The sequence below is a fragment of the Oryzias latipes genome, chromosome 1, assembly GCF_002234675.1.
Source record: "Oryzias latipes chromosome 1, ASM223467v1".
Classification (NCBI taxonomy): Eukaryota; Metazoa; Chordata; class Actinopteri; order Beloniformes; family Adrianichthyidae; genus Oryzias; species Oryzias latipes.
Window position 1 is genome coordinate 31,159,385 of NC_019859.2, and position 26,929 is coordinate 31,186,313.

Here is a 26,929-nt window from a genome sequence, read left to right on the forward strand (position 1 = left end):
GTTTGTTTACTCTTCTACATTATAACTGGGGTTATAATAATGTCATTTTTTTCATTATAGACTGTAAATGTTTTTTAATAACTGACTTTAGGTTGTAAAAGAAGTTCAGAAAATATGGGTTTGGAGTTCAGGGTTAATATAGTTAAAGTTCAAATGTCTAGTTTTTGTGTGAAATTAGTTCCCAAAATAAGCTAGAAAAAAATCGGGCGGCACGTTGGTTTGTTGGGTCAGTTCTGGTTCCTGACGGACTCGTGTCTGCGTGGGTTTCCTCCGAGGGCTTCGGTTCCCCCCACCTGTTTAGAAGAACCATTCTGTGGTTCCTGATAGCTTGTTTATTTATTTGGAGCTCCATCAGCTTCCACAAAGTGGTCGCTAGTCTTCCTGGGATCCATACGCAAAAAATACACACACACAAAATACATTGACTAATTCATCATATTTACCTTAAAACTTTCACATGTTAAAATAAGTTAAAAACAATTTCATTTTTGTACCAGCATATCAAAAACACATACATTTCATGTATGGTTCCTGATGGTTTAGGATCTTGAAGAGTCACAGACGTTGACTTCCAGCTTTTTGTTGTGCAGGACGACGACCCAAGAATTACAACTCAAAACAAAAACAAAAAAGATTAATTTTGGCCACAAAAATCAGTCACACTAAATTCTTTGTTCCAGATGAAAAGAACGGCCTGTGGGTTTCCTCCGAGTAATCCGGTTTTCCCACCCAAATTGTTAGTGATTGGCTTGAAACTGAAAAATTCCCCCTCCCTGAATCGCCACCTTATCGTGGTGGAGGGGTTTGAGTGCCTGAATTCACCCCCCAGAGCAACTTTGTCACAGGCATCTGCCCTGCTCCTAACAGGGGCAGGGCAGATGCACCATCAGATGAAGGTTTGGACTTCTGGAAGTCCATACCTTCATCTGATAGTGCAGCTCCTGGGGGGGTCAGGCAGGACTAAGGGCGATTCAAAGAAACCTCATGAGTACAGACACAGCAAAGATCCAGTTTCTGGGGCTGAACCAAAAAACTGAACGGCTATGGATGCTGCTGCTGCATGCAAAGTTGTGTGTGTGTGCGTGTGTGTCGGTGTGTCGGTGTGTGAGCATAAACTTCGTGTTTATAAATTAATTATGAAAATAAAACGAACACGCCCCCCCCTGGACCCCTCCGTGTCCCGCTCCTCTGCACACCTGAGAACAGGGGGCTCGCGGGGTCGGCTGCCACGTGCTCCGCTCCGCACGCTCAGGTCCAAGTGGCGCGCGCGCTCCAGCTCTGGTCCTGCACGCGGGCTTCACGTGTGTCAGAGCTCCCCGGACCGACTGAAGGCAGAGGACGCAGATCAGGACTCGGACTCGGACTCGGACGCTACTGTGTCGCTTTTTTCATCCACGAATCTTCTTCACGAAGGTAGGACACCCGTTTGGGCTGATGATGGAGCAGTTCACTCCTACAGGATGTCTTTGTTGCTCTTCCTGTCACCTACTCTGAAACAAACGTGACAGTTGTGTACCTTTTTTGCCTTTACTTATCCCTCCTGTTATTAACGTTTTTTGTCTCTTTGAATTAAACTTAACAGCGATTTCAAAGAAGTCAGTTATCGACTTTAGCTGTCTGGGAATCCAACCGTCTGTTAGTAAAATAGTGTCATTCTCTTAACCAGAGATAGTTCAGTGAAACGTAAAAGCTTCAGGTTGGAGGTGGAACACACTATTAAGGGACATTTGAACCCAAAATGATTCACATTACAACCAAATTCCTGCACGTCGACAAACGTGCATAAACGGAGGCTTGATTCGATCGTTTTCCTCCGGCACAGCAGCTTTTCCCAGCATCCTCCAGCTGTCTTTGTTGTTGACTGCTTGTTGAGGCGCTTCAGCACCACGGACAGCGAACAGAGGAATCCTCAAGTCTCACCACAGAGGAAAAACTATATATATACTAGTATAAATAAACTACTAATGTGTTGAAATGCCTTCAAAAGATTTTAATTTCTGAGTTTAGTTTTTTATTTTTATTTTTAGATTTATTCCAGTCAAAACGCATGGGTGTTTAAGTAATCTATAGATTCTGAGGTTTTGGAGAGTGAACCAAAGAAAAAATATCTCCATCTTTGCTTCTATTCTATCCGCTTTTCATTTTTTCACTTCTATATTTGTGGGTTTTTTTGTGCAGCACCTATGCTCACATCTGTGACTTCTACCTAAAAACAAAAAAGAGCTAACACAGACCTGTCATCATCATCGCAGTTCCATTAATGTCGTGTCCTTTTAACCACTATAGGTTAATTCATTTCAGTTAAAGATGGAGGCTTATTTTTATCTCTGAACATCTGCTAATGAATGTTTGCGGTCACGTTTACATTTTATACAAAATCGACTAAAGTGAAGCAGCCTCTTCCATCACAAAGGCGCGTCCAACTTGAAACTGTAACATTACTCCCTGTGTCTGCATGGATCCATGAAACTGTGTCTCTGTGACAGGGATGAAGGGGAATATCTGCTTAAAGCAAAGACTGTTTTGTTGGGATCACAGCTGCAGTGGGCTCCGTTTCTCAAACACCTTCCACCGCATGACGGCTCGCTTCTCTGTTATAATTATGATCACTCATCTGGGGCTGAGGCTAGACTCAGCCAGTGTAAACGTCACGACTCTTCTGCAATCCAGTCTGTAAATGACAAAAAACACTTTTAGATGTTCTGTGGAGGAAGTTTTTTCAAAGATGTGCTGAAATGGAAGAAATGAGATGGAAACATTTAGCCGTAATCTAATCTAAGATTTAGATCTATCTAGATAGATAGGTCTATCTTGGCCTGATCTTAGCCTTTAGTTTTTGTGATGATGTGTTTCTATGGATTCATGTAATGTTTTTGACAGCATAAACTCCTGTTGGTTTTTTTTGTGTGTCTGTTTTCCTTCTTTCCCACTCCAGCATTGAAAATGCCCAGCCAAATAGAAAGCCTAGCTTCTGAACGCACTCATCAGTCCGTTCATGCTTTACTGATTTGGGAGCTTCTCCGTATTGCGTTGCCTGGCGACAGGGTCAAGTCAAGCTCTTATAAATGTTGCATTTTTTCTCCCAACAAACACTGGGAAATAGATGTTAGCCCTGTAGTGGTGGCTCACTTTGTGTCACGTCCAGACACTGTTGAGCTTTTAAAATGTTGATTGTGACCTACTCAGGTGCTGAGAGGATCTTCAGCTGTTACTGAGCTCAAGTAAAGAATTGCGGTTGTTGCTTTAACCTCAAACCAGGTGTGTTTGTGATTTTCAGGAAAATTCCTAACAAGAGTCTCAGCATCGTTTTAGAGAATAGATTTCAAAGAACAAAACTTTAAAGTCTGAGTTTTTAGATGAGACAAGGGGAAGAGTTTTAAAGCTTAGCTATCCCTCCTAACCATCCATCCATCCTTCCCTCCCTCCCTCCCTCCCTCCCTCCCTCCCTCCCTCCCTCCCTCCCTCCCTCCCTCCCTCCCTCCCTCCCTCCCTCCCTCCATCTTCTGTTTTACGGGACCGGGCCGCGGGGGATAGCAGTCTAAGCAAAGATGCTCAGACTTCTCTCTCCTCGGCCACTTCCTCCAGCTCTTCCCCGAGGCGTTCTCAGACCAATTAGAGACCTAGTCTCTCTCCAGCATGTCCTGGGTCTTTTCTGAGGCTTCCGACCAGTGGGACATGCCCGAAACACCTCCCCAGGAAGGCGCCATGGAGGCATCCGTACCAGATGCCCGAGCCACCTCAACTGGCTCCTCTAAATGTGGAGGGGAAGCTGTTCTACTCAGAGCTCTCTTCGGGTAAAGAGCTTCTCCCCCTATCTCTAAGGGAGCGCCCAGCCACCCTACGGAGGAAACTCATTTCAGCCGTGACCTCATTCTTTGGGTCATAACCCAGAGCTCATGACCATAGCTGAGTATTGGAACGAAGATGGAGCGGTAAATTGAGCTTTGCTTTTTGGCTCAGCTCTCTCTTCACCACAATAGACCGGTACAAATGCCTTCTCCAAATCCACGAGGCACATGTGGACTGAATGAGCAAACTCCCACAAACCCTCAGCACCCTATAAAGGATTTAGAGCTGGCCTTCTGGTCCACTGTTCTACGATCAGGACGGAAACCCTGCTGTTGTTCCTGAATCTGAGGTTTGACTACTGGCCAAACTCCTCAAATCAGTTTTGATCATCCTAGAAAGATAATCAGGTCAATACATTATCTAAATTTCATGATTTTATTCAGGAGAAATGGTAAAAATGTGGAGCCAGAATTCCTATGAATCTGACTCGACTGTCCGTGCTGACAGCTGTGACCTCTCTGCGTTTTTCTGCCAAAGGAGGTCGTCTTGCCTGCAGCAGCGCTTTCAACCCGTGACTGTGTCTCATTTTTTGTTGGCGTGCCCTGAAGGAGTTGGTGATTCATCGCCAAAATTAGGCCGCTGAGAATTTATTCCCCCGTTTGCTTCCTGCTGGAGGCGAAGGATGTTCTGAGTTCTAGCACATACAAGGAGGGAAGTCCAACCAGAATGGATAAAGTCGGACTGGTGGCACTCCAGATCAAAGAGGAATAACTGAACACTGCTAGCAAGAAGGGATCCTTCCATTTTTCAGCATTTTTATATTTCTTTTGATTTTTTTTTCATTGGTTGCCTTATGAGAAAAATAGATGAAAACAGATCCCATTTTTAATATTCCATTGTCTTCATTGATCCTCACGGTGGTGCTGAACACATGGCTCAGTGGAAAAGAAGTGAACAAACTAAAAATCATAAAAGTGTCAGCAAAAGCAACGACTGGCTAAAGTGCAAATGCTTTGAAGTTGTGAGAAACGTCAGCCACGTTTCCATCCAAATAAAAACTGTGACTTCCAGATCATTCATGTCAAGAAACGGATCAGCTGGTAAATGTTATTTGATCTCAGGTTCATCCTTACTGAGTCTGGAACTACTACTGTCAGAGCTACGCTTCTCTACCTTTGCCTCATTCCTGTCTCACTATAGATAACAATCAGTTCACCTTTATGGGCTTTATCAGTTTGAAAGAGTTCAAATGAATTGGGAAAGTAGAAAGGATAAAAAATTGTGTTTCTTCATGGTTTGATGTTTTGCTTTGAATCAAAACTAATGAAACAGATAAAACTGAAGTGAATCAATAAACCGACAAACTTCTATAACAGAATTGCCATTGTCAAATTAATGTTTAAAAATATTTTAAAAACAAGGTGTTCACTTTCTTTTTTATTTCTCTTTTTTGTGCTAAAATTAAATCTCAACAAAAAAAGGAAGTGACTATTGTCTTGTAATGAGGGCGGGGTCAGGGTTAGGTGAGCACTGAGCCCTACGTATTACGTGGGGCCGACATCAATTTCCACCACTTTTTGTGCTTGGTGACACGTAAATACTAAAGAATAACATCGGCCAAAAAAACATCTTTGATTTCTATTCAGAAACATGAAACTAAAGTAGAACAAAAAAAAAAAAAATCAGCTACAAACAAATGTATTCCAGTTCAAACCAGGGATTAAAATTCCCAGAAATGGTCCTTTTAGTCCAAATCTAAAGTTTTCCAAACATATTTGCATTGAAATTGTTTAAAGACATAACCTTGTTGACCACATGAGGAGGACAGCTTGGCCGCAGACACTTTGTGGGTCCCTGAAACAGTCTAATAATCTGCGTTGATTCAGAAACTGGATTCAGCCGGTTTGTCACTCCCTGGATTACATCAGTGAGTCTGATCTAATGTTTGAACATTTTTGATGTGAACATCTTCATGCGAAGCGTCACCACTTAATCAGAACTCAGATGTCCATCAGCGGGGGCTGCCAGCCTCACCCGGCTGCATCTGTGGCTGCGTGGCATTACGTCCTCTCATGCGTTAGACCCTGTCTGTCCTCCAGAGAGCCCAGAGCAACATCACCCAACAGGAGCCCACTCACACAGTGTGGGCTGCCGGTCCACATCAGACGCGACAGAGGGACCGCACTCAGCCGCAGTCCTGCAGCCATAGGAAGTGGGTCAACACGCACGCCAAAAGAGATCTGTGCTGTGACACTGACAGAGCCTCCACAGAGATGGACACGTTCAGATGAGTGTGTCAGCTGTTTGGGATGACATTTCACACATCCTGCCATTCGTCCCAGTCATGTTTACCTCACCAATCAGTTTTCATTTTTCATTCAGTAGTGAGATGTTGGTCTTATTTTCACTGAAGAAAAGAATCTGCATTGAGATAAAAATTTTCTTTTATTTTGGGTCAGAAATCCCAAACTTTTCAAGCATTTCCTTAGGAATTCATGTTTTATTTTCTTCAAAGATCATCCAGAACATTTCAAAAGAAACCCACAGGATTTCCGATATGCCGCTTAAATTGAAGTTGACATGAGTTTGTGTGCATATTAGGAGCAGAAAGAAGGGAGTTGCACCGCTTGTGATGATATGCCCTTTGCTTGACAGAGCAACTCAGAACTTTTTTTTCCTTTAAAAAAAATGCAACAAGTCATTTTACTGTCCAATAAAGTTTAGGGGGGGGGGGGCTTTTCTGTAAGCTGTGCTACAAGAAAGAAAACTTTATAACAAAACGTTTTTACGTTTATATTAATGTAAATGTCGTTTAAAAATATGTGAATGTACATTGAGATGTGAAAAAGTACTTTTGATACTTTAAAAAAGGATTTATACAGTAAAACTGTTCATTTTCATCCGTTGCCTCAAAGCAACACTGTGCAGTTAGTCAGTGTGTTTCAGCTAACATAATGCATTAGCATGTTTGTGTGTTAGTAAGCATGTATAAGATCACAGTCAGTGTTTTTTACTTTACAATCTACTCACGATCATAGGAAATAGACAGAAAAAGCTTTTATGGAAGGAGACCGGGGAAGGAGATTCCATCAGAATGTGCGGACAGCGAAATTTCAGAAAACAGTGAGGAAGTGAAGAAATAGATTCATGAATCAGATTTAACCCTTGTGCTGTCCCATGGGGTCAAGATGACAATTGACGTGTTCTCCCTACCATGACACAGGTGGATGAAGGTGAAGAGGATTTCATGTTATCCATGGACACCAGTGAAGATCACAAATCATTGAAGAAAAAAGGTTCAGCGCACTGTCTAGTGGGTCTAGGTGACCCAACTGTGCCTAGGATAGCACAAGGGTTACGGGCCACTTATGAGCTCAGGGTTCAGTGAGACTTCAGTTGGAACAGTAATTGTGTGTGTGCATACTAGTCCAATTGCATTTTTTTCTCTCTGGGATATTTTTCCTTTTTTCTGAACAGAAAATACAGCTTTTACCTCTGTTTTACACCTGATCGCTACGACAGAGTAAAGAAGATGAACCCCTGAGAAATGTATAAATAGAAGTTTTTGGATATATTTTTATATGTTTACATGTTTACATAATTTTCTGTCTGTTTGTTGCTTCATGTTTAGTTCAAATGCAATGATTATCTGGTGTTTTAACCACCCAAGGTTTTGCCTTGAAGCAACAAACCAACATCTGGTTGAAGGGGTGAGGGGTGATCAATTTTACAATTGATATTAAATGTGGGACCCCAAAGCTACCCAAAAATAGGGTGAAATATTTTTTTCACTAAAAATGAAAACGTTCTGCTGTAGAGGGCTACCTAGAAACCGGTAGGCCCCTGGGCTCCCAGTAGCATCGGTCTCTGTCACATTATTGTGGAAAACTTCAACATCATCTGCTTTTTTAAAAGAATTTCTCTAATTCAGTGGACATTCATTTTGATTTCTAACAGGAAGTAATATTTCCAGGCATTCCACAAGGTTCCTCACTTGATCCCCTTAACGACCTTTGGATGGATGGATGGATGGATGGATGGATGGATGGATGGATGGATGGATGGATGGATAGATGGCATTAATGACATTCCAACTAAATGCATTGACAGCAAGATTTAACTCTATGCTGATGATGCTGTCATTTACTCATCTAAATCTAATATAATTGACATTCATCACTCAATTCAACATGATTTTAATTCTGTTCAATTGTTGTTACAATCTAATAAGCTCTTACTCAACGAATCAAAATCCTATTTTATGTTGTCCTGTAGCTGCTAATGAAATAAATTTACCTTACATGGACATGCCACCTATTTCCCCAATAGAACAATTCAAATACCTTGGTTTGTCACTTGACTCCTCACTCTCTTTTAGTGCTCATGCTCAGTCCATTTTCCATTCAACAATTTCTCATTTAAAATTACTTTATCAATCAAGTGTTTTAGTTTCTCTTTCAGGAAGAAAATTATCTCACAACTGATTATCCAGACTTTAGACTACGGTGACATGATAAATCAAAACACCACTCTCACTAATCTCCGACCGCTGAATGTTATTTATAACAGTTTGTGTAGGTTTATTCTCCGTTGTCGTTTAGAACTCACCACTGTCTAATGTATCAGCAACTGTCCTGGCTTCCCCCATCCTCCCAATGTCAATTTCACTGGCAATTATACACCTTCAAATGTATCAACCTCAGTTACCCAAAAAATCTTAAACAATATCTAATTCTTTTCTAGTCTTCTTATAATTTACGCCATGCAGATCAAATCTTTTCTGTTGTTCCAAGAGTCAAAAAACAAATCGGAAAATATTAATTTTATTACAAAGGGATCCTTACGGTGGCCCAGAAGGGTCACAACACAACACATTAACTTTATACACAACACACAAACTTTACACACAACACATTAACTTTACACACAACACATTAACTTTATACATAACACACTAACTTTACACACAACACACTAACTTTACACACAACACACTAACTTTACACACAACACATTAACTTAACACACAACACATTAACTCACAACACAACACAATAGCTCACAACACAACACATTAACTCACAACACAACACAATAACTCACAACACAACACATTAACTCACAACACAACACAATAACTCACAACACATTAACTCACAACACAACACAATAGCTCACAACACAACACATTAACTCACAACACAATAACTCACAACACAACACAATAACTCACAACACAACACATTAACTCACAACACAACACAATAGCTCACAACACAACACATTAACTCACAACACAACACATTAACTCACAACACAATAACTCACAACACAACACAATAGCTCACAACACAACACATTAACTCACAACACATTAACTCACAACACAACACAATAACTCACAACACAACACATTAACTCACAACACAACACAATAACTCACAACACATTAACTCACAACACAACACAATAGCTCACAACACAACACATTAACTCACAACACAACACAATAACTCACAACACAACACATTAACTCACAACACAACACATTAACTCACAACACAACACAATAGCTCACAACACAACACATTAACTCACAACACAACACATTAACTCACAACACAACACAATAACTCACAACACAACACATTAACTCACAACACAACACATTAACTCACAACACAACACAATAGCTCACAACACAACACAATAGCTCACAACACAACACATTAACTCACAACACAACACAATAACTCACAACACAACACATTAACTCACAACACAACACAATAACTCACAACACAACACATTAACTCACAACACAACACATTAACTCATGGCCCAGAAGGGTCACAACACAACACATTAACTTACATTACTTACATTACTTTCTGAACAGAAAGTAATGTCACAGTGAGCTTTCTGTTAGGTAGTTAGTTGCTCAGCCCAGTAGAAATTTCAGAATAAAAGCACTTCAATTGCTGCTTTACTTCCGTTGTGAGTTAATGTGTTGTGAGGTAAGTTAATGTGTTGTGTTGTGACCCTTCTGGGCCATGAGTTAATGTGTTGTGTTGTGAGTTATTGTGTTGTGTTGTGAGTTAATGTGTTGTGTTGTGAGTTAATGTGTTGTGTTGTGAGCTATTGTGTTGTGTTGTGAGTTAATGTGTTGTGTTGTGAGTTATTGTGTTGTGTTGTGAGTTATTGTGTTGTGTTGTGAGTTAATGTGTTGTGTGTTAAGTTAATGTGTTGTGTGTAAAGTTAATGTGTTGTGTGTAAAGTTAATCTGTTGTGTGTAAAGTTAGTGTGTTGTGTGTAAAGTTAGTGTGTTGTGTGTAAAGTTAATGTGTTGTGTTGTGAGCTATTGTGTTGTGTTGTGAGTTAATGTGTTGTGTTGTGAGTTATTGTGTTGTGTTGTGAGTTATTGTGTTGTGTTGTGAGTTAATGTGTTGTGTGTTAAGTTAATGTGTTGTGTGTAAAGTTAATGTGTTGTGTGTAAAGTTAATCTGTTGTGTGTAAAGTTAGTGTGTTGTGTGTAAAGTTAGTGTGTTGTGTGTAAAGTTAATGTGTTGTGTTGTGAGCTATTGTGTTGTGTTGTGAGTTAATGTGTTGTGTTGTGAGTTATTGTGTTGTGTTGTGAGTTATTGTGTTGTGTTGTGAGTTAATGTGTTGTGTGTTAAGTTAATGTGTTGTGTGTAAAGTTAGTGTGTTGTGTGTTAAGTTAATGTGTTGTGTGTAAAGTTAGTGTGTTGTGTGTAAAGTTAGTGTGTTGTGTTTAAAGTTAATGTGTTGTGTTGTGACCCTTCTGGGCCACCGTACTTCTGGGCCACCGTAGATCCTGCATTGCCAGACGTGCTCACACATTTCCTCCATCTTCACAGTTTTCTGTTTGTGGTGGTGGGGGGGATCAGTGTGACAGCATTCTCAGAACTCATTATGCAAAATTACTTCTTTTCAGCGTGGATTCCAGGATGCATGGCTTTGGTTTCCAAAATTGTAGGCGGCAGTTGCTCATTCTGAGTCTCCAGTACGTACCATGCTTCCTCTTCATGGCTGCAGTTCGTTCTGGCCAGCAGCAACTTTTTATTCCACTGAAAATATATTTAATTAGGTAGAAAGCAAGGACATACTCAGTTTAAATAAATCAGATCACTGATTTATAGTCCTTGCTGAAAGACATAGAGGGAGTGCATTCAAGGGAAACAAATTCAAATCATGTTTGTTTCTGAGCACGGAGCCTGTGGTTTGAAATATTTGCTTCTCTCGCAAAACAAGGTTTTAACATTTCATGAGACTGGCTCACACCAAACTCTCCCAACATTTGAGTTAAGGTCTGGGCTTTCTCCTGGCTGCTCCACTGCCTTGATCTCTTTGTTTTTTATTCTCTGAACTTCAGGGAAACATGCAGGATTGTCTCGTCTCAGAATTTGTATTGCCTCTTTTCTTTTCGGAGGATTGTTCTTTCTTTATGTCCTTCACCAAGAGGACGACCAAGAGGAAAGTTTTGAACTCTTTTTAAAATACTGTGCAGCAACAACGTTTTTTTTTAGAGCATTGGTGATGTCTTTTGATTTATAAGCACATCTGAGCTCTTAACTTTAACAGACTGATGAGAGTTGAAGGTGATGGTGGCACCTGCCTCCTACCTATTCTGTTAAATCTCCCTAAAACCTGGAGTGAGAATATTACATCCTATACAAATATACAAAAGAGACTTCTGATCTATAAACCTTTTTAAGAACATGTGCCTTTCCTTAAACCAGGGGTGTCAAACTCATTTTCACCGAGGGACACATCAGCATAGCGGCTGTCCTCGGACGACCAGATATGACTTATACATGTAACTAAATGTAATAAAAAAATAAACGTAACTACTCCTTAATGATACATAACTCATCTATTTGTCATAACTTTTTAAAGTGACAATTACAGTTGTATAGAAAAAATTTTTTTGCTTGTTACTTTAGCATAAATCCTTTTAAATTTGATTCTGACAGGTTAGGTTATACAGACAGTGTTTACGTCCTAATGAATAGTTGCCCAATCCCATATTTCAAGTCTGATTCCCCCTAGATATGAATAAATACAAACCCATTTTTATTTTTTATTCTAAGGAATTAAAAACTTTGATGCTGTTGCGGGCCACATAAAATGACATTTGGCCCGCAGGCCTTGAGTTTGACACATGTGCATAAAAACATTCACTTTTTAGAAATTAACTTTGTTGAAATCATCAAGGTTTTTTTCCAATGTACAACAGAGAAGCAAAGATTAAAACTAGTGACAAACAGTAAAATAATTACTTTAACATTTTTTCTTTAGTAAATGTCTTCAAAGAAAAAACATGCATATATTGAAATATGTGTAATATTTTGCGTTATTGTGGATTTTCTTACAGATCAGTGTGTTGTAGTTGTGAATCGGAATGATTTCATGGAGTTACAATCACACAGGTCAACAAGTGGGTTTGTGTTGGCTGAGGTCAGTGTATGTCAATGCTAGAAATGCCCAGCACACCTGAAAGCAGCAGAAGTGAGCTCGTAATGAAAGCCCGTAAGTCAAAATTGAATGTTTGAACCAACTCTGGGATGGATGTTTGGGGACAGAGACTTAAAGGTCATGATTGTGAGTTTGAGCCCCATGTCAGAGATGATTAGCAACTATAATGATTGGCGCAGGAGGTTCAGCAGAGATTTTTACGGCAGATGCCCTTCCTCACACAGCCCTGCATTTCAACGTGACCAAGATAAAATGCAGCCCCAATGACCAAGACAACGCCACACACAGCGCTTCTCCAGAAACTGCTATTTACCACTTTTTTAACTTTGTGAACTTTGGGTTCACATCTGTGGCACAACTTAAGTGAATGAATTTTAGCCCAAATTTGAGTTTACTTACCTTTTGCAGCATTTTTTTGCCTTCAACTTGTTGCTGTCTGTCCCTACTCAATAGCATACAACCTAAAATGTTCTCTCTTTCTTTTTTTCTTAGCTCCCTTTTCCGCCAGCAGGCCCCCCCTGCTGTTCAGATTGTGGTATGAGCCTCTGTGGCAGGAAGGCGCTGACGTTGCTGAGCAGCGTGTTTGCTGTTTGCGGTCTGGGCTTGCTGGGAATAGCGGTGAGCACCGACTACTGGCTCTACCTGGAGGAAGGAGTCATCCTCCCCCTGAACCAGAGCACAGAGATGCGCATGTCCCTTCACTCTGGCCTGTGGAGGGTTTGTTTCATGGCTGGTGAGTTACTGTGTGTCTGAAGTCAATTATCTTGAATAAAAAAAAAACGGTTACTAGGGGTGTAATGATTAATTGACTTGATCGATGAATTGATTTCTATCCCTGCGATTCAATCAGAACGATCTGTCTGAGCCAAAGCTGTTAATCGAATAGGATCGACCTATTCCATGAAGAATCGTTTCAGATTTAACCCTTGTGCTATCTTAGATGACCCCACCCTTACTTTGACGTGTTCTCCCTACCATGACAAAGGTGGATAAAAGTGGGAAGATTCCATGTAATCCATGGAATCTTTTGAAGATCACAAATCGTTGAAGAAAAAAGGTTCAGAGCACTGTCTAGTGGGTCTAGATGACCCAACTCCCAATGGTAAAGTGCCTAGGATAGCACAAGGGTTAAACAACTTTATTATATTGGAAAATACCATTTGGATTGAGACACATAAGTTTTATTTTACTGTAACATAAAAAACAACAAGCAGCATTGATATCAACTTCACTGAAAAGGTTTTCATTCAAAAATAATGATTTGTTGTTAAATGAGCAGTATGATTCATTTGTTTGAACACAATCAGTAACAGCTGTTTTTGATTGTTTTAGGGCATTGGGTTGAAAATCGTACAATGCTTTTGTTTTGTTCTTTTTTCTCTCTTGTCTTTTGTCTATTGAAGGCTAGTGTGTGAAATGTTTGTAGATGTTTGCATGACTTTTCCTAACTTTCTTTCTTTGCAGTATTCAGACCACTATCCATCTCCTCTATGGAAACCTGTCTATGAACTGCGCTCAAGTTCTCCCCTCAAACTGTTAGCTTTTTCCAGTTTGTCAATGGGTGTGTGCTTAACCTTTCCCAGTTAGGGACTGCGATCCGTAGGCGATGCTGGTACCTTGAACTGATAATGAACCCCCCCCCCCCCTTGTCTGTGCATTTTCCGCTGCTTCTGACCTTCTGACCTTCAGAAAACTGTCCCTTTTCCAGCAATGCCTCTGCATGCCTGCAGGTGCTATTTTCAGATAACAAAAGAAACTAACTGTTAGCTTTTAATCTTTTCTTAGAGACAAAACGTTCCACGCAAGCGTTTTCCATCCGTAAAACAGGTATCAACTTTTCTTGCATCCTCTAATAACACCATTGGGTTGTTTTTCTTCCCTACAGCTGTGATCTTCTTCTTTTACATACTGGTTTAATTTTTTAGTCTTAACTTATACTTCATTCTGGTTAATACATTCAGAGGAGCAAGGAGAAGGCTTTATTTTGACACTATGGTTAACTCTTAAATGGTGACGGACAGAGGCTCAGAGGAGCTCTAAAGGTATTCTGCTTGTGACACAAAGCTGTAGGTTTAAAATTATCTCTGAAAAAAGTATCCAACATTTTTGATAATGCTTTATACCAGTGCTTCTCAATTATTTTTTGCCAGCCCCCCCTAGGAAAAAGAAAATGTTTCACACAGGCGCAGCTATCAGACTGACTGGATGCTCATGAACTTGTTAAATCCACTATTGTTCTAAACTGCGGCTTGCTGCGGTTCAGAAGCTCTCCGCCGCCATACACATATGTCTTGAACACTTTTACCATCACAGCAAAACCTTTTTCCAATGCAACAGGTGTGGAGAAGTATCTGAGGTCGGTAAGACTGCTAGATGCAGTTGCTCCTTGCTTGTGGTCTGCCTGATCTATCAGGATGTCAGAGGCCCTGAGGATCCTTTTGGGCAAAATGTGCAAATGGGAAGAGAAACTCTGCTCTGAAGTTCTACTCAGAAATGTTTCCGATTTTTCTTACACTTTTTCCAAATTCATCAGAAACTTTTTAATTAAAACATTTCAATGGTTTTTTCACCAGCAGGTAATGAATTCACCCTAAATTGTATCTGCTCAATACAGAAGTTTGTCTTTTCTGCATTTCAGTTGTGTTTTGGCATTGCAAGTGATCAAAATAACATCTTCATGCCATTTATGCTGCAACTCAAAAGTTCAGTTTTTTCACACAGCTGTATGGTTGTCTGTGGTTTTCACCCACATGGTGCTGCATTGCTTCAGTCATGCTTTTTCCTGTCCTGTTTTGGACTCAATTGTCCCGTCTTTGTGAGTAGGAAGCCTGTCCAGCTGAGTTTGGAGAACAGATGTTTTAAACTGGGGAACAGTTCACTGCAGGCCACGCATTTACCGCTGGTCCACTTGTCTTTCTGTGTCAATTGAGTGACCTCATGACCTACTTAACCAGTGTGAAGCACAGTGTTAGTCCCAGAATCTCTTAATGTCACAGTTCAAACAGTGATGGGGCAGTAGACCTGTCTCATTTTGTTGAGATGATATGTTGAGTGAATGCTGTCACACACATTATAACTCAAAACAAGTTAGTAACTGGAAAATTACTAACTTGTTTTTTAATTTTTTTTATTTAACCTTTATTTATCCAGGCAAGACAGATAAAGAACAATATTATTATTTTCAACTGTGGCCTGGCAAAAGGCAAGACCTTCTGAGAGAAAGATAAAGGTTACAGTCCACCAACAAAAGTATCAGAAATAACAGTCTTAAATCAAAACAGCATCAAACTTATTAAACTGTACAGCAGCATACAGTATTTCATTAAAATGATTGTTAAAATACCTTTTAAAAACTGGATAAGAAAACTTCTAAAAAGCTCACTCCGGATTGGTGACAGTAGTTGCCATAGAAACGTTGACTCAGACCAATCACGGCTTACTGAGGTCGTCTGGCTCCTTAATGTCTTTTGGCGACTTAATTGACTTTATTTAGTTGGAGCCAGAAGTAAGCCGTTTTGTATGGGCGACGGTACACTCACTCAGTCCAGTGCTCTTATACAGTCAGTGTTTTCCAAAGTCGTTTGGGATCACATTTGCTGAATAAGAACTGTTCTTTGAAATGTTCTGATTTTATTTCACCAAATTGCACTTGTAAAGAATAGTTTCTGTTTTGTTTAAAGACCCAAATCTGCCGGTGACCTAGTGGAGTTTTATTCCACCAGTAAGTTCCTGGTGAAACCAGGGACCATGACTACCTTTTATCCAAAGCTTTTGATTGGAGCATGCTTATGAAGGACATTATATTATGTAATGCATTCTCAATAGTAGGAATCAATCTGGTTTTGGACCAGTGAAGATCCACTCCGTCGCCCAGAAATGCTTGGGAGTTGACTCTTGAGGCTCCATGAATTAAGGTTAAAATCTTCTCTAGTTGACATCACTAAGCAGACTTTAGGTCTGGTGCTGTTTGTCTCACTTATTCTTTTCTGTTTGGACATAAACTCAGCAGAGATTGCTGAAGGATGATCATGAATGTTGATTATTTGAAAACCCATTTCCTTCTCTGGTAAAAACTTTGGTGATTAGACCCAGGAAACATAGGAACATATGTCCATCTCTGCTGCAGATGAGACATAATATGATCATAAAGTGTAGATTGGTGAGAAGTTTGGACCTGGGTGAAGGCGAGAAGAGCAACATTCACGCAACATTCTCTGTGTTTGTGGATGGAGAAATAGACAAGAGTGAAAACTGTTGGTTGAGAAGTGAGGAGAGAAAAAAACAGAAGACATGAATATTAAAAAGCTAATTTTAGACAAATCCAAACCAGCAACTTTGAAAAATGGACCCAAAATTGAAAACTATTGTTTTAAAATGTGTTAAAAGCCAGACATCTTTTAGATAAAATATGTATAGGCTACTTAATAAGAATTTCACCAATGAAATCTTAGTATTAGATTCATTTTCTGTGCATAACACCTTGGGTTGTGCGGAGCACATGAGCTGGTGTGAACCTGCTGTGTTTGTGTCAAAAATATGTGCTAAATCTAATTCTGGGTGTTCCTTAAATGCTGACTTCAAAATATGAGCGTTATGTAAATGAGCTGTAAACCCGAGACATTGTTTAATCAGCATGGAAGTCATCTAAAGCTCTGTACAGATTTCATCCTGAGGAGGACCCTTTCCGGTTATTGAAATGATGATGAACAGTTTCCTTCAAATGGTGTAAGATCATTTGTCCTTGTTTTTATCCAGGAGAAGAGAAAGGAAGATGCTTCACCATTGAGTATGTGTTGCCGACCACTGTGCAGATGACCTCTGACTCCACTGTCAGTGTGCTCAGTAAGTAGCTGCTTGAAACCATTGGTTTTCTGTTGTTTTTTTCGTGTTAGTTAAATTTCCCTGCTTCGATGTCTGGCTCTTTGACTTGGATTTTGATATTCAAGAAGAGTGTTGCAGCAGTTAGAAGCTTAAAAAACGACTTTTAACTGCTGTCGGCAAACCACCACCCAAAACAGCTACGTTTTCAATTTTCCATTCAATTCAGTTGTATTTATATAGCAAAATATTACAACATAGTTGTTTTAACGGATTTCATACCGGTATTTTTATAAGAACATGAAATCAAGTGGCTGGGATAGGCTCCAGCAGCCCTGTGACCCCGAAAGGGAATAAACGGAAGAAGATGAATGAATGAATGAATGAAATTATAAGGATCATTAAGTCATAGAATTCAATAGGTAATGGCTAAACTAAACAAACTAAGCTAAACTGGGCATCCCTGTCCTTTGACTCTCCTCGGTAAGAAAAACCTCCCAAAAAAACGAATTCTGGTAAAAAAACGAAGAAAGCTCATGGATGTCCACATGCAGGAGGGATCCTCCCATAGGATGGACAGGTGATGTACCAGAACTCTTAGAGAAGAATTAGCTTATCTAACTCTACAGTGACTCCCAGGAGGGGAGTGGGAAAGAGAAACAACACATGAATCGCACTGAACCAAACAGAGGCATGGAGAACTGAATGATGAATAATAATGGATTGGATTTTTCTGCGCTTTTCCAGACGCTCAAAGCGCTTACAGTGTGTCCATTATTCATTCGCTCCTCATTCATACTTGGTGATGGTAAGCTATGGTTGTAGCCACAGCTGCCCTGGGGCAGACTGACAGAGGCGTGGCTGCCAGTTCGCGCCTACGGCCCCTCTGACCATCACCGGGATCATTCATGCACATTCACACACCAGTGGAGCTGCACTGGAGGCAAGTAGGGTGAAATGTCTTGCCCAAGGACACAACGACATTTTGGCTGGTGGGAGCGGTGATCGAACCGCCAACCCTTTGATCATTGGACGACCCGCTAAACTGCCTGAGCCACTGTCGAATAAATAAATGTTCAAAAATAGAGGAGAGGAGAAGTAGATGAGAATAGAGGACTGTTACGCCCCCTTTGTGTCTAGGGGTGCTAGGGGGGGCATAACATAAAAAGTAAAGGTTTGGCTACTGAAGTTGACTGTAACAAAAAACACCAAACGAATGTCTCCATAAAATAACCCAATTTATTTACAAATAAACAATCCAACAATAACTAAAAGTGAAGCTAAAAGGCTTCAGGGTGAACCCAGGCCAAAACAACAAACAAAACCCCAACTAACTGCAACATGTAATCTTACCTGCAACAAAAGAAAAGGGAAATCAAAGACAGAACGCTAACCTCCCTAACCTAACAAAACCAGGAGAAAACATGTACTAAACAAAATGGCGGTTCACCCCTACAGCTTCACTTAAACAAAATCATAAACCAAAGGACTAAACAGAGTGGGCACAGACAAAACTACAAACTACAAAGAACTACAAAGTGCAACACAAACTAAAACAAGTGGAGAAGACATAAACAAAATGGAGAACAAAACAAAATGGAGAAGAGGGCCAAGCTGCAGTGGAGGCTTTTGCTGCAAGGCACCCTTCTCACCGGCTGGAGGTCCAAGTGGTGGCTTTTAAAGGCTGCCTCCACCAGCTTGTCCAAATGGAGGCCACACCCTTGCCAGCACACCTGAAAATAATCACAGACATACAAACAAAGATCCACAAAAAACACAGAAGTCCCACTCTGATACAAAAATAACACACAAAACACAGAACAAACAAACAAAACAAAATCAAATACAGCCCCAGCTGTAACAAGGACAGAACCCCAGTACTCCATACTTTCCCCAGCTTCAAACTTCTAGCAGCCTACTAGCAACTAATTGCTATTAAATTAAATTAAAACATGTTTATAGTAAGTTGCATGCACTATGGCACATACAGCTGATGTTAATAATAATGACAAGAATAGAACCTCTACATTTTTACCACAACAGCAATGATACAATATAGTATTAATCAAAGCAGGGGGAGTGTGCCACCCTGGCCCGGTTTATGAAACTATCTTCCCTCTGCAGAGAAATATGTATAATGGAGGTAAGGAAAATTACAATTATTCCCCCAAACTTCCTTACAGTAGGTGAGGTAGAGGAAGCAATAAGTTAAATAATCTCTGATTACTAGCTAGTCTGACAATAAGCCTGTCAACAGAGGAATGTTTTCAGTCTAACTTTGAATGTAGAAACTGTCGGCCTCTCCTTCATGAGCTGGGAGCTTATTCCATAAAACAGGGGCTTGGTGGTTAAGGCTCTACCTCCAACTGTGCTTTTACAAGTTCTAGGAACCACAAGCAGTCCTGTATTTTGGGAGTGAAGTGTTCTGTTTGGTCGGTAAGGCACTATGAGGTCTTTGATATAGGATTGGGTCATACCATGCAAGACCTTATAGGTTAGCAGGAGGATTTTGAACTTAATTGTAGATTCAACTGGGATCCAGTGAAGGGAAACTAACTAGATGCTGCAATTTTAACGGCCTAATTATTCAACTAAACTACAACTAAATATCAGGCATGTCGTCATTTCTGAAATGATCTGGAATCACGTTGTTGCAGTATTCAACCCAAAAAGTAATAAATTGAAGATGAGCAGAGCTCTGGAGTCATTTTTCCAAAGTGGCAGGATTTTTCTCTCTGTGATTCATCCTCATTTTAGACACTCTGCAGACAGAATGAGTGTCAGCAGCTGTTTTTATTCACCACTTGAAGGTGTTGACAAAGGCTGTAAAGACATGCCAGCTCCCCTTTTGATTTGTTAAGTGTTAGGTGATAGCAGATCTAACTTGGGCTTGACTTGAGTGCTAATATTTAACAACACCTCTGTGAGAAGAGCTGTGAACTAAACTTGACTTGTTATTTCCACCAAAGGCTGGTTCACCCTTTTAGGAGAATGGATGCCTTAGCAAAAAGTGTTCTTAAACACTGTGATCATGTACAGGAATGTGAAAACAAGAATTGACTGATTTTTAGAGCCCTTGTCAGCTTTAACATCATGAAACAAAAGGCAGATTGAGAAGGTGGGTCTTGAGCCTCTTCCTAAAAACCTCTACGGCCTCTGCAGCCCTGAAGCTCTCCGGCAGGCTTTTCCACAGGCGAGGACCGTAATGGTGGAACGAGGCCTCACCGTGTGTCTTGGTCCTCACCTGAGGAAGAACTAAGAGGCCAGTGCTGGAGAACCACAGGGTCCCCAAGGGTTCATATCTTAAAAGCAGATCAGTTAAATAATAAGCCCAAGATCATTAAAACATTGAGAAAACTTTCAAACCAATCCTGAATGGCACAGGGAGCCAATGCAGTGGTTTTAAAATGTGTGTAATGTGTTCCTGCCCCCGGGGCTAAAGAAAACAGGCAAGTATGGAGACATGCGGATGCCGCATCTCTGTCTAAATATTTTCATTACTGCAGGAAATTTGTTCCTATTAAATTGGAATCCCAAACAACTCCATGACGATCTTAGAAAAATTCAAGAACTTTACTTTTGACTAAATAGACTAGAAGGGAAAGAATCAAGAGTCATTTAAGTTTCTGGGACAAGACAAAAAATAAAATGGTAAACATTTATTATTGTCTGTGACTGATCTTATCATTTCCACTGATAATGAGTCCGTCTTTTTTGTCATTAAATGGGCTTTAATTTCGCTTTGACTGTGAGAAAACTGCACTTAAACAGAGATGGTGAAACCGGTCAGATGGTTTACATGATAACCAAAACTTAACTATTTCCTCACAGCGGCATACGGCAGACGAGAAAACAGCAGATGTTCTGGGTGGTGAGGGTTCAACTTTGGAACACTGTGGCCTGATTGGCAGACAGAATGGATACTGTGCAATTCCAGCCCCTGTTCCTGCATTTTGAATGTTGCCAAAATTTGTTCAAGCTATTTGTTGTGTTCTCTACTGTTTACGTCCGTCTTAATTTTTGGGGTAATACACATCAAACTAATGACAATAGTGTTCCTTCATATTTATTATAGGTGAGATCCAAGGTAACTTTGACATATTTCAATAGAATTCAGACCAAATAGAAAAAGCACCCATGTTAATAATATTTCCAACTTATTGTGAGTAGTGTAGTCTTACCTGTTAGGAAATGTCTTACCTGGAGTTGAACCAGCTTCCTTTTTCATTTCTGCATGTTCTTAACATTTTGTTGGTTTATACGCACTGAAAGGAAATGTCTGACATTCTGCAGCTCTAAACAGGCAAGATTGCAGTAAAACTACTGAAGAGAGCAATCCCTAAAGGTTACAACATACAGTCCACTTAGCTAAAGAGGCACGTTTTGTGTGAGGGGGGGCGGCGGGGGGGTACCTCTGGGACGGGCTTTTTCATTTCCTCACAGCAGGATCGGATGAGCTCCTGCAGTCATTGAATGAAGAGTCATAACCTAAACCTGTAAACCGCAGGCGTCACGCTGATGAAAACATGAGACAGAGAGGCAGAGCTCCTCATGCTGTGCACTCAACGAGACAAAGGAAAACTTTCTCTGACTTCTCCAAATGTGCTTCCTGTCGTTTCAGAGATGATCCGATCAGCCACGCCCTTCCCTCTTGTCAGCCTCTTTTTCATGTTCATCGGGTTTGTGCTCAGTAACATCGGCCACATTCGACCGCATCACACCATCCTCGCCTTTGTTTCTGGGATCTTCTTCATCCTGTCAGGTACAGGCTTTGTTGTGAAGACGTTTGTTTGCGTGTACTTTGGTCATCGAGAGATTTGCGTTTCTGTTTTTGTCATCTGTGGGCTTCAACAGGTCTGTCTCTGGTCGTCGGGCTGGTTTTGTACATCTCCAACATTAACGATGAAATGCTGAACAGGACCAAAACGAATGAAGCTTACTTCAGCTACAAGTACGGCTGGTCTTTTGCCTTTGCCGCCATCTCCTTCCTGCTCACTGAGGTAACTAAGGTTAAAAACTAAGGTTTTTACTCAACAATTGCTGGCTTCTAAACGGTGCTTCTTTTATTGGAAACATTATCATCGCAGACAAGATGAATTATGTTTTCTTGTAGCTGTTAAATCTGTATGTCCATTAAATCAATCTGCTTTTGTGTTAATTAAATACCCATGTCTGCGTTTTCCGGTTGTTCCTTCTCATTCAAACTTGATAACTCCATCCTCAAACCCCCAATGAAAGGCAAAAAAGCATTGAAAGTTAACTAAAAGAATAGGACCTGACCTTTTTTTTGATGGTTTCATTGTTTTCCATCCTGTCCAGACAGCAGGCGTCATGTCTGTGTACCTGTTCATGAAGCGCTACACAGCAGAGGAGATGTACAGGCCTCATCAGGGCTTCTACCGGCCCCGCCTGAGCAACTGCTCGGATTACTCGGGTCAGTTCCTGCATCCGGACGCCTGGGCCGGGCGCGGCCGCAGTCCTTCCTCCATCTCCTCCGAGGCCTCCCTCCAGATGAACTCCTCCAACTATCCCGCCCTCCTGAAGTGTCCAGAGTACGAACACATGTCCTCTTCCCCCTGCTGAGGCATTGCTGGGGTCATGTTGATCTGCCCGGGTTTTGGCCGTTAAGTATATATCGTTCAGCTTGAAGTTATCGCTTCAAGTGCTCTGACAATGACCCGAGTTGCTTTTCTTTGTCAGCTGCCAGTTTTGATAGCAGCTTTTGGTTTTGTAGGGAGGAAAAATAAAAACAGCCTCAAGATTAGTTTCTTGTTTTCTCCAGCAGTCTTGTTTCAGGATGAACGAGGAAACGTTTTAAGCAGTTTCATTTGCTTTCACTGAGTATTACCTGTAGATATCAGAGGAAGAGATTGCAGAGCGTCTCTAAAGAATAAATATGAAAGCAGATAGTCTTAGCTCAAGAATACAAATTATTCTGTATCTGTGGGTCTCTGGAAACATTCTCACAATTATTTATTCAGGAGGATTGTGCTTTGGTAGGGGAGAGGGAAAAAAATCAAAGTAGGATTTATTGTGAGAGCAGCAGTTTGTGCTGCAGGTGTTTCCACGTTCTAATTTCTTTTCATGTCCTGGTGCACAAGTATAGAAACTTCTAATCTTCACAGCTTTCAGAACAAAACCGTTTGAAAAGAGAACTTCATATACAAGTCAATTAATTAGAGTGAGGAAGATCTAAAAGTGCTGAGATCACACCTTTATTTTTTTAATACTTTCTAATATTTCTGTTTCAATCTTGTCCGTTTTATCTTCAATCAGATGAAGGAATATTAACATCATTTATACTTCTGCAAAGGGAAATGTGTTCTTGTTTTTGGAGTTTTGTTTATTTCTAAATTCTGACAATTTCATGCGGTCATACATTTTTATTTTAACAGAATATAACAAAGATTCACACCGATTATTCATGAGCAACACAAGACTTTTTCACTAGTGTTTAAGGTTTTATTGCCAGCATATGCATTCATGCAGCATATGCAAAGACAGCTTTTGTTTAACAGATGTCTCCTTGTCTGCCAGTTAGAGAAAAGAGAGTAAAAGGGGAGAAGAGGAGGTTCTGGCGCTCATGTTTAGTGTGGAATGTGGATGAGTCAGTCGGTAGTTTCACATGGAGCCTTTTTGAATGTAAGATAAGCTGACAGAAAACGCTGCTTAATGAGATTTTTCTGCTTAAAAAGCCTCTGCCACAAAGAATTGCAGTATTAACCCAAACCACAGATGCATATTTTTTCCATTTTCTTCCCTTGTCATGATGCTAAAACTAATGTAGGAACGTCACAATCAAATGTACCTATGACCCATTGACATTCCATAGAAGACGATGCACCAAATCGCCAAGTACCACCTATTCACATTTCTTGCTTTTGGTGTGTGAAAACATGTTACATATATGTCTTGTGCAATCTTCTTTATAGATGGCAGATATTTTCTTAAGATGTTATTTCTTCATAAGGTTGCATGCTGTCAGCTCCACATGATCCCACCGGGCACAAGAGGTCTGTTAGATAACTAATGTACAGCTGCAGTACTTCCATTGTCTGCTTGACATCTCAGACAACTCGTTTTTGTTACTCTATTATGCTGTGTACACACCGGGCATGGGTCGCGCATTTAGGAAAGCACTAAACAAGCATTCTTGAACCCGTTTATAGCATATGGTGTGGACTAAGGTCTGTCTCCACCCAAAACTAGCACATGAATTCCCAGCTGGAAGAATGTTGATACGAAATGTCGTAGCGAATCTTACTCCTGGCTTTTTCTTTCACAGCTCTATTCCGATATACAAAGACTTGGGTTCATAGAATTCCTTTACGATCAATTTTCAAACGGTCGGCACTTCTGTGCTTTGAAGAAAAAAAACACAACTCATATGTAACCACCAAATAAAAGTCTTTGATTGGTTAAAGTTCAACTGGTTAAACTTTAACGCACGTTCAATTGCTGGGCCTTCTGTACGTAGCGCCCAAAACTGACTTAAAACTTGCGTTTTGAAATGCGAAAGCGAGAGTTTTGAACGTGGACGCATGAAATGCGTCTGTATTTCGCCATGGAGTGGAAGCGGTCACTCGATGGCATGTTTCCGAGTCCAGTATGTACGTAGTATTAGAGGTCTACCACTAGTGTTCTGAAAGTTATCTGCAAGAGGTCTCCTACAATCTAACCTTGGGATATTCATACGTGACTACACAACTGTATTAGAGCTGTGGATCATTAATTAGGTGGCGATTCCATTCACAAATCAAACTTAATGACTCCCAGATCAAACCATGATTCTTACTATTTAATATAATGTGTTTTTACAGTTTTTACAGCAGTAAACAGAATCGGAAGGAGAACAACACCATTTTGTAACAGGCCTGAAAATATTCTCCAGTTTTTCCATCCTCAAAGTTTAGCCAACTACAGTTCTAGTAGATTGATGACGAGATAGTAAACACAGCAAAACCTCAATAGAAATGTAACAACTAGAAAACACTCACAGACCTTTCATCTAAACCCACAACAATGCTTCCAACAACCATGTTTTACAAACTGACAGTCTTCAGCTTTAGTGGAAAAACCAGAAGACTCCCAAAACTTTAGAAGAACATTTTAAAATAAAGCTCCTGTGCCACTTCTCCACCATGCTTATAGTCACATGACATCACATTAATCATGAAATGTTTGCAATATTCTTAAATTCCTCCTGTGAAATTCGTGACTGTGACATGTGATCACCGTGAAACAGCTGATTCTGCAGTGCAGAAAAGCATAATTTCATGCTGGCTTTGACCGACATGCAACACTTTACGTTCTTAGGCATTGCATACCACTGCTAGGCGGGTATGAAAAGCCGCTGAATCAGCTGATTGACGTTGATTACATAAGCATTCCACTACTGAGTGGTGCTGCATATCAGCATTTCTCTGCTTCAGAATCCCCTGAAATTATGTTCATTGAGTGGTCGAAGAGTTAGCATAATCAAAAAGTGTGAACACTGGAGCTAAAGCTGCGGTGTTAAAGGGTTAAAGCAAATTCGTTATTTTCTGACCTTATGTCAGTAAACGGAACTTCAATCTTTTTCTTCCTACTACAAAAATCCAACATTATGCTGCATTTTAGAGCAAACACACGTTGTGCCTGAATTGTATTTATCTATATTGTATTTTTACTACCCTCTACTTTGTTCATACAGATTGTGAATCAGCAATCAAAATATTCGTAATCAAATTTTTGGAGCAGATCGCAAACATTGGAGTCCCTGTCGTTACATCCCTAAAAATGTATTGTACGAGTCACAAATCGATTTTTAAACACAGACAAATCCAAAGTTACACACAAACAAGCAGACACAAGTTAGAAATCAAGCATCATGCTCAAACAAATTTTTTGTGTCTATTTTCTCTCCATGCTTCTCTCTGTAATTCAACTCAATTCCATTTTATTCAAATGGCCCAATATTACAAAAGTTGTCTCAACGGGGTTCAAGAGCGCTAACCGCTAAGACACCATGCAGCCTTTTTATTCACAGACAACTAGTAATCACCAAATTCTACATTCCAAGCAGTACAAACATTTCTCCTTCCCGGGGTTAAAGGGTCTCAGATACTTATTAAGAAAATAAACAATCCAATATATGTATATGTAACCGAATCTGTTAACAGCATATTCATTCAAAAGAATCAGAACACCACATCTTAAGTTTTCAACAATCTTACAAATCAAAGCCCAATTTAGGACATTTTAAACACAGAGGTCCCCTAAAACAGCAGTCTGGAACCCGAGCCGCATGTGTCTCTTTTAACCCCTTCATTGTGGCTCATTGGCTTTAAAAACTATTTAACCCTTGTGCTATCCTAGGCACTTTAACATTGGGAGTTGGGTCATCTAGACCCACTAGACAGTGCTCTGAACCTTTTTTCTTCAATGATTTGTGATATTCACTGGTGTCCATGGATTACATGAAATCTTTCCACTTTTTTCCACCTTTATCATGGTAGGGAGAACACGTCAATGTAAGGGTGGGGTCATCTAAGATAGCACAAGGGTTAAAGAAATAATGGGTTCCAAGTTTTGCTTAATTTGTTTAAGTTAATTAAATGTTGCATGTATGTAAGGGAACGCTGCCCGAAGAGCTGTGCATTATCAGAAATTATTGGAGCATATAGAGGCTTGTACTTTCCTCCGCTATCTGTCAGAAAGTTGCGTTCGCACGAAATAAATATTAAATCAGTTAATAGTACCTTCATTGTGTTATTTTTTTAGGTTGTTTTCCATGGAAAGACTTGATAATTTGATACGAGGCGTTGTCATGGTAACAGCTGCCAAG

General features: G+C 40.2%; 1 protein-coding gene across 1 annotated transcript; it reads left to right on the forward strand.

The window, feature by feature from the left end:
* Window positions 1-1,183: 1,183 nt before the first annotated feature.
* cacng5 (calcium voltage-gated channel auxiliary subunit gamma 5) lies at window positions 1,184-26,518 on the forward strand. The gene is made up of 6 exons (XM_004066210.4): window positions 1,184-1,413; window positions 12,778-13,018; window positions 17,041-17,127; window positions 21,725-21,865; window positions 21,958-22,103; window positions 22,423-26,518. Exons 2-6 carry the CDS (start codon window positions 12,823-12,825, stop codon window positions 22,684-22,686), a joined length of 834 nt encoding a protein of 277 aa, XP_004066258.1. The 5' UTR covers window positions 1,184-1,413; window positions 12,778-12,822; the 3' UTR covers window positions 22,687-26,518.
* Window positions 26,519-26,929: the final 411 nt, after the last annotated feature.